Source organism: Colletes gigas, unplaced genomic scaffold, assembly GCF_013123115.1.
Source record: "Colletes gigas isolate AHSC1104 unplaced genomic scaffold, ASM1312311v1 Colletes_gigas_Sc00045, whole genome shotgun sequence".
Lineage (NCBI taxonomy): Eukaryota > Metazoa > Arthropoda > Insecta > Hymenoptera > Colletidae > Colletes > Colletes gigas.
In genome coordinates this window covers 16506-28888 of record NW_025106674.1, presented here as the reverse complement: position 1 = coordinate 28888, position 12383 = coordinate 16506, and the positions used below count along the sequence as shown (strand labels likewise).

The following is a 12383-nucleotide window of genomic DNA, read 5'->3' as shown; positions in this document are numbered from 1 at the left end:
CCGAGGAACGCGCGTGCGAGAGTTTGGCGCCCGGCCCGAATGAAAGAAAGGACGACTGGAGGGGCCTACGTGTGGGCTGGGCCTCGACCGAACGGCAGAGCGACTTCACTTCAATCCGGAGATCCAAAGCGAACGGACGTTAACTTTGAAATACGGAGCGAGATCTTACAAGTATTATTTGAAACGGCAAAGAGAGAGACATTATATTATTAAGAGTGTACGACCAGGGTTATTAATAATTCCGGCGTATCTGGTAGTATTGTCTTACATTTCCTTTATTAAGTTTACAATTAAAGTTCCCATTACGAGTGTTAAAATCGTTGTTTCAATTTATTATTCTCCTTACCTAGCGATCATTATTTGAAACTCCCGCGTCCAAGGAGCAGAGTGCCTTAGCACTCCACGGGCAGCGTTCCCCGCCGAATTCCCTACGGAGGATCGGAAATACGCCGCCGGACGCGCAACAGGGTGTTGCGTCCCGAGATCGTGGTTTAGGGAAAAAGGACGGTGGATTGGTGCCCGTGGAGCGCTGAACCGCTCTGCTCGGCGAGGCGCGCAAAAATCAAACTACTAAGTATGTTCGAAAAATGGTTGGTAAAATTTATTCGTCTTCGTCTAGACTTTTAGATACAACTTGGTTGACTTTCGAAATCGATCTGTTCCTCCGCGGAAATCTTCTCGTCGTCCTCGATGTTCATCCCTTCTCCGGAATATTCCTCGATCCTCCCTCTGGATTGTCCTGGTCCAATCGGGGTTTGTGCCCTGCCCCATCCGTCCGGATCGTCTTCGATCGATGATCCACCCCCGAGCCGCGCGGAGGTGGAGGTTACGCGGCCATGTTGGAGCGGGCGCGCGTGAGAGAGAGCGTGGGAGTCGAGAGAGAAAACGAGGCTAGCGGCCTAAGGCCTAAGCAACCCTTAAGAAAATTTATGACGCTTGTGAAAGTAAACGAAACTCGAAGCGAAGTGTCGCGAGGCCCTGCTGTGTGTCAAGACCATTGAAACTCTTAACGGAAATAGCTAATTTGTCACGGTCCGTAATAAACTAAAGGAAAGAACGACGGAAAACTACGATTCGACGTGATCTTTAGAAAATAAACTAAGTATCTGAAAAGAAGTGCCTTCCTTTCTCTCTACCTTCCCCAGCTTGATCGCCCACGTTGAAAAACATACAATCGTATTATTTATTACAATACGCTGGTCCGTTTGGATTTCGCTCCTAACTAAAACGCAGTTACATGACTCTGCACTCGACGGTGAATAATCGGGTTACAATTAATTCCCGTTGTGGCGCTATGTGCATTAAACCTACGTTCACGTGATAGCGTAACACCTCCCTTCTTATACAAAAAGGTGTTTTGATAAAACAGCTTTTGAGTAAACGCCGATATTCATTATTATTATCCTGTGGTAGGTCGGTGTCCGTTACAATATTTACGCGTACAATATTCTCATGCTTATCATGCCTCCATGTTTTCGAAATTACTTACTACTCGCAGAAAAAATAGTTAATATTTCCCGGTACAGACGCTTATTGAAATATAAAGTTAATAATAGTCAGTGAGGTGATTCGCAATACTATACATCATTGACAACTACAAGCAGAGGTACATAATGTTAGAGGTAAATGTGCTATAAATTATATACGGAGAACATAATTAGAGCGCAGTCCTGAATTCGCAGAATATTACATTGAGTAACCTTTACATTGAATATTACAGGTTAACTAATTTATTTAGTCTTCTTCGGAAGGAGAGTTCGGTCTTATATGTGCCAGTTTAAGTTTATTTGTGTGTACTATCTTAAATCTAATTTTCCCTAGCGCTAATTCTGCCGTTAAATCGCTGAATAATCGATTTATTTTGTGGGGACCTAGCCAATTACAATCGAATTTGGAGGTTTTGGGCTCCTTAAGCAGGTATACTATATCGTTTAAATTAAATTTACATGGCCTTAAGGTTCGGTCATAATAATTCTTACTTTTCTGTTTCGCTTTTTCTAGATTCTGTGCCGCAGTCGTCTGAGTGGTGGTGATTTTTTCAAAGAGTTCATCAAGGTGTTGTGCAAAGGTTCTAGGTGCTAAACTCGTGGAGAATGTTGAAGGTATATTGGCCTTTTCGCTGAAAATTAATTCATGGGGTGTAAAACCAGTGGCCTCATGCATAGGAGTGTTATATGAAAAAATACAAAATCTTATCCAATCGTCCCAATTGGTTTTTGTGCAATAGTGTTTGAGGTAATTGATGAAAACGCGGTGAGCTCTTTCGAGGGAGCCCAAAGATTGTGGGTGGAAAGCGGTAGAAGTTATTCTTTGAATTTAAAAAATTTTACAGAAATTTTTCATGACTTGACTAACAAAATTCCTGCCTCGGTCAGTGTGAATAGTCCTGGGACATCCAAATCTACTAATAAATTGTTTGGCAAGGGCATGAGCAACAGTTACTGTATCTATGCTACGTAGTGGGATTGCATCTGAATATTTAGTGAGGTTATCCTGTAAGGTAAGTAGGTACTGATTACCTTTATTAGTTACGGGTAAGGGTCCAACTATGTCCATTTGTACCTTTTCAAACGCACGTTTAGGGGTGTCGGTAATTTGCATTGGTTGCTTAGTTCGTATGATATAATTCTTGTTCTTTTGACAGGTGGGGCACGCACGAACAAAATCTATTGATAGACCTATTCGACTTAACAGTCCCTCGGTTGTGTGGGAGGTATTGGTGCCATTGATGGAGATGAAGTGAACGAGGTTATCTCGTCGTGTAAAGAGGTGGTCCTTTAGATAGAATATAGTAGGAGCGGTAGGAGAAGGTGTTGGTTCGTTTATATCGGTATTTGTAATCAAAATCCTTTTCCCAACATTGATTCTGTTTTTGTCATTAGCATATTGTGCATTTAAAAGATTTCCTATGGGGTCTACCGAATTTACTACCGAGGTCACACCACTGGATTTCCCTGTGCAGTCCTGATCATCTCCATTCACCCTTTCATCTGGCCTCACTGGCCAGGATATACGCAAACCTCGGTCCACCTGACCGAGTTGCGAACTTCCATCCGGTTCTCCTGTCCGGATGGGATACTCACATACATTCCCTTCCGGCCTCCCCCGCCGGGATACACGCAAACCTCGGTCCACCTGACCGAGTTGCAAACATCCATCCGGGTCTCCTACCCGGATGGGATACCCAGGCACACAGGGCGCCCCTCTCCCTTGAGACGATACAGGTTGCACATCGAGTACAGATTCCCTCTCACGGCCTCCGAAGCGGGTTCCTGGGGTTCGGACTATACACCCGTTAGCCAACGAAAGACCGAGTTAAGGAGACTCTGGGGTACTCGATTGGGGTGTTCCTTCAGGAAGTTCTCGCGTAAAATTCATTACTGAGCATGATTTTCCCGAATGAAAAGTCTTTAATACGTTGTTGGTGACCTCGCTTAATTTGCTCGCTGTTTTCCTGCGCGCTAGGAACACAGAGGCTATGAATCTATCGTTTTCCGCGGATAACGCTTCATCCGTCCTGTCCACTTCGGAATCTATGATTGGTGGTTTGTCTGCGCAGACGTGCACCCTTCCTAGACACCTCGGATTAGAATTGGAGTCCGCGCAAGATCGTACAAGTTGCAGTTGAAGACTGGAATTTATGTCAGCGACGACGGAATTACGTCAGGCAAATCAGACAATATCAGGTTTCATTCCTCCGCGAGTAATCTTATGACTTAAATATGCACTTTTCTTTTGCAGGAAACGACATTTTTCTGATTGAAGAGCCAGTCCGGCGTTTTGCTTCCTCGGAGGAAAAGATATCAATGATAGGTTTTTAGCACCTCGCCAAAGTGCCTCTCTCTTTTCATTTGTTTGTTGCGAAACGCTCGCTAGGCGTAACCGGCTGATATCTTAACGTCCTACCGTCGCTTTTCAAAATTGAAGTTTATAATAGAACTACCCGATCCGATTTTCGTTAATTCTTGATAGTCTACTATTCTCGCAAATTCTACAAATAAATTCGAAAGAAAGGCATTCGTGGACCGGATGATCGGCTAAACGCGCGGTTTCGCAATCAATCTACACATATAACGGAGAGAGACATGGGGCGACCAACTTTTCAGAGTATATCTCTTCTTTCGGGTTCCGTTCCTATCGCGCCTCTCGTTCGTTTCGAGCCTCTTCATAGAGGATGATCGTCCGATTCTGTTGATAAATTATCATTTTTCCCTGGGGCGTACGAACAGAGGAAGACGTCGATCGACGGTTACCGCAAATTTCACGTGGTAAGATATATTTTATAAATATTTATCAGAGTTTAGTCAACATTTTTTTTTCAGCGTCCCTTTTGGTATGTTCCAAAACTAGTTTACTTCCTTTTCCTCCTTTTGCATAAATTACTTTAATATTAGTCAGTGGGTCTGATTTTAATTCTTTCTGTTTAATTAGGTTAAGTTGGGAGCCGGTGTCGACCAGAAATTCAGCGGAGCCGCGGTGGAAGTGATTGTGGGTCAAGGAGATGGTTGGTAATTGCGCGACACGATTCAAACCTGTTTCGTAACAAATGCAGTGGACTCGGCGCGGGAAATCAGGGGTTCCCTCCATATCGCGCCCGTTGACGGAGTCCCCTTGGAGTTTAAAGGGTTAGCCCCTAGGTTCGCGGAGAGTAAGGGAACCGGGGGACGCGTATCCTTAGGGGCATGATCGAAGCTGTTCCGACGGCACTGTCTTTCCGTGTGCCCTATCTTCCCGCATTGATGGCATTTCGGTGCATAGGGTCGAGGCCCGTGAAATCAATTATCAGCCTCGTGCCGACAAGCTTCGATCGGATGCCCGGGTTTCCCGCAACGAAAACAAACTCGCTCGTTTACTTGTGTCCTAAATATTCTGGGCCGGTCCCGGGGGGTGTTCGTGGTTTTTGAGGTTCGCGTAAAATCGGCTAGCCCGTCTATTCTGGAGGCTGCCTTAATAACCGATCGTAGATCCCGCAAATCATCCTTGGATATTATACCCGCGATAATATCGTTTCGCAGGCCCTTCAAAGAATTGTGTACCGCGTTCTTCGTGAGTAATGCCTTGACCCCTGTGCCGTGCAGGGCGTGGCACACAGAATGCCGGAGAAGGATAGTCGAGAAGTCGGGAGAATCACGCGAGACCTATTGCTTTTACAACCACACAGAGTACCCGGTAAGGGGGTACAACTTTTATTTAAAGTAAAGCAGCTGCGAAGCGCATAGTCGCCGGCATGCATACAGTCACGCAGTACCAATGAAAATAAAAACTAGCGAAAAATAGCGAAAACTCAAAACGGCCATAAGGTAAATTAACAAATCAATTTCGCGTACAAATCAGAGCCGAGCTACAGGGAGCCGACAAGAGACGGGAAGCAGCCTCGATAGAACGGGAAAGAATTCCCAAACGCGGAGAAATCCCGAGACGGAACACACGTGCTCGGGATTCTTTGGTAAGAAATTCGGTGTTCCTTCGAACGGGGGCCTCGGATACCACGAGACTAATCCCTAAAAGGAACACGGAAGCACCGGACTCACGAGAGGAAAAGGAAGAGCGACGTCCGAATTGGCCTCGGAATACCACGAGACAAATTCAGATTAGGCCAAAAAGAAGGCTGCAGAACAGCAGGAGCTAACAGGTAGCTGAGTTTGAGCCCCGTTTGGAATAACGCACAGAACAGGACTGATCAGTCCGCTCGCTCCCGTCGCAGGTCGGCTCGGTGCCTGTCACAGCGCATGCGCGATCACATACGGGGGAACATTTCGCCGCTAGCCTCCTTGGTTGCCGATCGCCTCTCTCCCCACCAGAGCCGGCAGCTCTGACGCACTTGGAAGAGAGAGAACACTCTCGCGAAACGCAAATCACTGACACTTCTCTCACTTTATCACGGGAGAACCGTTGATCGGTTTGAACAGACCCCCCGCCTTGCGCGGAGGCGCACAAAATCACTAAATGCAGTCCCAAGCGTCCGTGGCGGAGAGAGGCGATGGGCGGGCACTTTTGGGTCTTCGATCGAAGCCTGAGTTGGTGACTCTGCTCAGCAGTTGCAATCGCATCGGTGGCCCTTCGAAGTCCCATTGGACGCGTAGTTGTAGCGACATCCTCGTCGCGCCTTGATTCACAATATAAAGAGGCTATGTACATAGGAGAAAAAATAGGTAGAAACCGTAAAGCAACGAACCAACTGAAAAGGTAAAATGCATAAGCGCAAATGTAAACTAAACTAGAATTATGAAAATAAAGAGAAGCGTAGCTTAGGTGGCCGCTGCTCGTTTTGGTGTTAGTTGAAGGGAAGTCAGCTGGCCTTCAGCGCCGAACTTCAGCAGGTACCGCCCTTGCTTTGACAGGTACCTGTACCGGCGCTGTTTAAATACGGCGTGCAGCGGTACCCGGATCACCTCCCAGGGCACCACGATCCTGAGGCACGCTGGTGCTGGCGGTGGAGGTGGCATCGTCCGCTCCGCGGGGGACGCCGATGGCGGCGGCGGTGGTGTCCTTGGCCCTTCTTCCTCTGCGTTTGTTGGCGGAACTGGATCGGCCAAGAGCGGCTTTGCTGCTTTTTTGCTGGCGGCCGCTGCCCGTCGCATGCGCTGGCGGATATCCGCCTCGCTCAACCGAGATGGGGTTGAGGCGGGCTTACCCTTAGGTGGACGACGGTCCCCCTCTTCAGGATTGGGGCACTGGGTCGCATTATTCAAACATTGCTCAAAGAGCGCGTCGAACTCGATTTGTTCCTTTGGCGCGAAGAAGCTCATGTTGGCTCCGATACTCGGTGGGTACTGAGCCCTTTGTTGATCGTACCACGACAAATTTTCAACGGGTGGTGAATCTTGAGATAGCGAAAGCAGAGTCGCTTAGAGCCTTTCGGTATAATCGGAGATGACTATCGTTGGAGTTTGATATTCACAGAGTTAAGACGGGATTTATTAATACCCAACTTTTGTTTTATTGTAGAGAAGTAGGGTCGAGCTCCTTTGGCTCCACCACAGAGTTAGGGAGACCAGAATGCGGGGGTGGGTGCGCCACCGGTAATTTACACAGTTGTGCGATAGGACGCAGGTAAGAAGATGAGGCCGTCCTGACCTTGGCAACTCGAATTAGACCATCAGGGCCTGGATACACCTCTATGACTCTGCCTAACTCCCAGGAACAAGGGGGAGTGTTTGCATTCCGGAGCAACACCATGTCGTTCTCCCCTAGTGGCGCCTCCACCTGACGCCACTTATAACGCGTCTGTAGGTGGACGAGGTATTCGTTTTTCCACCGCTTCCACATTTGTTCCGAAAATTTCTGGATGGCCTGCCATCGTGAGAGTCGGTTTAACGGCTCATCCGATAAAGTGGGCGTCGGAGGGGCATTCAAAGGGGCCCCGATCAAGAAGTGCCCAGGGGTCAATGCGTCAAAGGATTCGATATCCTCGCTCAAGGGCGCTAGAGGCCTCGAGTTCAGCATGGCCTCGATTTTACACAATAAGGTGGACATTTCCTCGACCGTGGGTGTGAATGCCCCCAAAGTTCGGCGTAGATGGTGTTTCAGAGACTTGACACCCGCCTCTTGGAGGCCACTGAAATGTGGTGCTAGTGGGGGATTAAAATGCCAAAGTATGGCTAGTTGAGCACACCGATCCCTCAATTCGGCGGAACAGAAAACTCGTTTGAAATTAGCCCGCAGTTCCCTATCTGCCCCTACGAAGTTTCGCCCGTTATCACTAACTATTTTGTTGGGGAGCCCGCGTCGAGCTACAAAACGATCGAGAGCAGCCAGGAACGCGCGAGTAGAATAGTCGTGTACCAATTCAATATGCACAGCCCGAGTGGAGAAGCAAACGAACACCGAGATATAGGTTTTATGCGTCTTGTGACCTCTCCCTGCGGAGTCACGGACGTTATAGGGTCCGGCGTAATCTATGCCGATGCAAGAGAATGCCCTACTGGGTCGACATCTTTCTACAACCAAGTCCTGCATCAATTGGGCGAGAGGGCGCGGTTTAACCCGCGCACAGGTTACACACTGACGGATGACCTTCCGGACCAGGCTTCGACCCTTTATAATCCAATAACGCTGTCTCACTGTTCGGAGGGTTAGTAGGTTGCCCCCGTGGAGGGTGTTTAGATGACATTGTCGCACCAATAATTCAGAGACGAAGTGATAAGGCAGCAAGATTGGGTACTTGGTCTCGGTCGCCAACAAGGCATTGCGGAGGCGCCCCCCCACGCGTAAGATGCCCTTCGAATCCAGAAACGGACTGAGGGCTGAGATTTTGGACGAGTTGGGTATGGGTCGCCCCTGGGAAATCGCATCGCATTCCAGTTTAAAGTGCCTGGATTGCAAAAAGGTGATTAGACGGAGGGTAGCCTCCCAAAGTTCATCCGCGTTCAATAGACGCGGGAGTGGCTTCCCGGAACCAGCGGAGAGTTCCTTCATTGATCTCAAAATTGTCAGAAATTTAAGACAGTGAGCTGTCACTCGAATCAGACGTGACCAGCTTGAAAATCGGAACAGAAATTCCCAGTCCTTGGGTCGCCCAGTTGTGTGCAAGCTGACAGGCTTAGCTTCCACCGTGGTTGATAGATCAGATGGTTTGGCCGGCCAAGCGGCCTCGGATTCTGCAAGCCACAAAGGGCCTTGCAGCCAAAGAGTGTTGGAGAGAATAGCCTCGACTTCGACTCCCCGAGAGGGTGAATCTGCGGGATTGTCTTCTGACTTCACGTGTCGCCATTCGGCCTCAGGTAGAGCGGTTTGAATTCGCGAAACTCTATTCGCTACCATCACCTTCCAAGTGGAAGGTGGCTTGCGCAACCAAGCGAGCACGATCTCCGAGTCGGACCAACACATTGTACGGGAGACGGAAACGCCCAGAGAGGATCGTACATGCACAATGAGGTCCGAAAGGAGGACCCCCCCCACATAATTCCAGCACTGGAATAGACAGTGTTTTAAGCGGTGCCACCCGCGATTTAGCCGTTAATAAAGAGACGGTGACTGTACCGTCCTTCTCCACTACCCTGGAGTAAACCACAGCGGCAAATGCTGATGACGAAGCGTCACAAAACCCGTGTAATTCTATCGAGATACACGATGAGGTAAAATGGAGCCATCGCGGGATTTTGATCTCCTTTAGTTTTTGCAAGTCGAGGCAGAATGAATTCCATGCTCGCATGGTATTTTCAGAGACTGCCTGGTCCCATTCCCGCTTTTCTAACCATTGAGCTTGCATCATGATCTTAGCCCGTATTATCAGTGGGCTGAGCCAACCCAGAGGGTCGTAGAGTTGGGCGACGAGCGAGAGTAATTGCCGTTTGGTCAATGGGGTATCCGATGGTCGGACTGTTGACCAATTGAACCAGAAGTGATCGTCCTGAGGTGTCCATTTTATCCCTAACACTTTCAAATCGGTTTGGGAGAACAGAGAGAGATCGATGGCGTGAGAATGTTCGCCCACAGGAATGCGAGAGAGTAACTCAGGGGAATTTCCGGCCCATTTGCGCAGCGAAAATTTACCAGCCGCTAATAATCCGCAAACTTCGGCTCTTAATGAGTCGAGTGACTCCACATCTTCCGCGCCCATGAAGACGTCGTCCATGAAAGTGTTTTTCCAGAGAATTGGGACCGCCCGAGGGTACTTCTCGCCTTCGAGCTTTGCCAGCTCTTGAAGGCAACGTATGGCTAAAAAGGGTGCACATGTGAGCCCGTATGTAACGGTGTTGAGTGAGAAGGCTTGAACAGGATCGGAAGGACCTCCGCGCCACAAGATACACTGAAACTTTCGATCGTTTGTATCGACAAGGATTTGCCTAAACATCTTCTCCACATCGGCCACTAAGACGTGCCTATGCAACCGCCAACGTAGGATGATGGAATTGAGATCTTGTTGTAAGGGAGGGCCCGCATGCAGCAGGTCGTTTAGAGCAACTCCGTTCGCTGTCACGGAAGAAGCATTGAAAACCACCCTGATTTTGGTTGTGAGGCTGTCTGGCCGTAGGACGCCCCGATGAGGAATGTATAGGAAAGCGCGAGGGGCCGAGTCCAAGACGGACATGTGGCCGAGTTCTTTGTAATCGTTGATAAATTCAGTGTATTGTTTTAACAACGGTGGGTTTTTGATGAGGCGTCTGTTAAGGCGATTCAAGGACGCCGCGGCGATCTCGAAAGAGTCCCCTAACTGCGTCGCAGGGTGGTCCACGTTGAATGGTAATTTAACAACGAATCGACCATCCTTAGACCTTTTGGTCGTTTTAACGAAAAAATCCTCACAACTTTGTTCTGCCGGCGTAAGGATAACTTGTTTTGGGACCTCCTCGACTTCCCAAAACCGGCGTATGGCGCTATCAAGTGAATCCAGGGTAGTGAAGAGGTTCACCGAAAGGGTGTGGGTCCTATGATCGAGAGGCGAAACTGGACCGGAAAGGATCCATCCGAAAACTGTTTTCTGCGCTGTGATAGCAGCCGCAGAGAGATGCTTGACGCCTAAGCGTATTATTTGACCATAAACGTTCGCTCCTATTAGCAAGTCGATCTTCCTCTGAGAACCTGGTTCAGGGTCGGCTAAGAAATAGGTGCGTAACTCCGCGAAAGAAGTGTGAGACACCGAAGGCGGTGTGTAAGCGGTAATATTGGGGATAACGTAGGCGTTGGTTTGAACCTTGACAGATTTGCCGCTTCGCGACGAGAGTGTTAGAGAAACGCCGTGTTTAAGCGAGCCTAAAACGAGGCCGCCTACCCCCTGCACAGTTGTGCTGACCTTATAGCGCGGAAGGTTTAGAGCGTGAGCTAAGGGGCTCGAGATAAAAGTCGCTTCGGACCCTTGGTCAATCAAGGCCCGCACGATTGCGTGAGATCCGTCCGCTGCTTGCACACGGACCAAAGCGGTAGCTAATAAGACAGGGACCGACCTTGGACACTCCGAAGTCGGCGGAGATATCCTACACGAAGTATGGGCATGCTTAGCTAAATTAGTTTCCTGTTCAAGAGAAACGGTACGGCACGCCGTTGCGTCTATATTCAGGGGGTCCTTCGGGGCCTCCCCTGGTTGTTTCGGTTTAACCGTCACGTTATTTGAGTTTTCGAAATGTAACAGCGAATGGTGAGGCTTCCTACAATGCTTGCATGAAAATTTGCTTGGACAAGCACGTGAGGTATGCTTAGAGGATAGGCAATTGATACAGGCCTGTTTCCCTCTGACAAATTCATACCGCGCTCGAGGGTTGATATCCTTGAATTTCGGACATGCATAAAGCGGATGATCGCTCTTGCAGAAGGGGCAAGAAGACACCAGTTTAGGCTTCGCTTCAACGGAATTGTGCGTCCTGACATTGGGACCCGTATAATGGGGTTGCGTCATAAGTAACGCACGGATTTTTTTGTCTAAAAAGGCGGTCAACTGCTCGAGTCTCGGTAGTACGCGCGAATCTCCTAACGAATTTTCCCAGTCACGCCTAGTGGCGGTATCAAACCTTCTAACGGCTAGATGAACTACCAGGAAGTCGACTTCCTCTACGGGGCATTTGAGTTTCTTCAGAGCGGCCACCGATTGGACGACCTCCGCTTTCCCCTTTTTTAGAGAGTCTAATTTATCGTGATGCACAGACGGCAGGTCACAAAGTCTGTCCAACTGTACCGAGACCAGCACACGGAGATGCGCGTACTCGGAGACTAAGGATGCCCAGGCTATATCGAAGTTCGCGTCGCAAATCTCGAGGTGCTCGATAAGATCCTTTGGTTCTCCCCTCAAACAGGCATCAAGGTACTGCATCTTCTGCGCCTTCGAAAGGTGCTGTACGTTCTTGACGGCCGCGCAGAACGCGTCAGAGAAATGGGGCCATTTCTTAAAATCCCCATTGAAAGTGGGCAAGTCCAACTGCGGAAGTTTGATAGTGGCCGAAGGGCCAGGTTGAGGGAGCAAATGTTCCGCGGTAGAATTGTGCCCCCCAATGGGCGATAAAGGAGTGGGAGCTATAAGAGCCAGCTGATCATTCAAGTAATCGAAGGCCTCAAGGTAGTTTTCTGAAGCGACGCTAATTTTATCCTCTGCAAAATAACCGTAATTGATTTGCTCAGAAGAAGGAACAGAAGAAACGATACAACCGTGGAAATTCTGAACCTGTTCCCACAGCGTAGTCAGCATGCTTAAACGGCCGCGAAGGAATGTTGTGGTAAAATTCCCTTGGCCTTTCTTCTTAACATTTCTTACGAAATTCGAAAGTATTGTCAATTTGAGCGTTTGTTCCGCGAACATCGCGGCAACAGGATTCGAAACGGTAGAGACAGAGGTCATGTTGGTAAACTCGAGCGCGAGTGTACACAGCGATGACCGGACACAGTGCCGATTAAATTGAACAAAGGACCGTTTAATAACCGTTTATACGACTAACGCGTGTATCTCACGTAAT

General features: G+C 48.7%; 1 protein-coding gene and 1 long non-coding RNA gene across 2 annotated transcripts; one reads left to right on the top strand and one right to left on the bottom strand.

The window, feature by feature from the left end:
• The first annotated feature begins 1400 nt into the window (after positions 1-1400).
• On the top strand, positions 1401-2550 carry LOC122403147. Its single transcript, XR_006259591.1, has 3 exons — positions 1401-1917; positions 2002-2235; positions 2333-2550. It is a non-coding gene; the product is annotated as an uncharacterized LOC122403147 (long non-coding RNA).
• Positions 2551-6248: 3698 nt separating this feature from the next.
• LOC122403149 lies at positions 6249-12118 on the bottom strand. Its single transcript, XM_043406502.1, has 2 exons — positions 8983-12118; positions 6249-6823 (listed from the first exon to the last, which is right to left on the bottom strand). The coding sequence occupies exons 1-2, from the start codon at positions 12116-12118 to the stop codon at positions 6249-6251; spliced, it is 3711 nt and encodes a 1236-aa protein (XP_043262437.1).
• Positions 12119-12383: the final 265 nt, after the last annotated feature.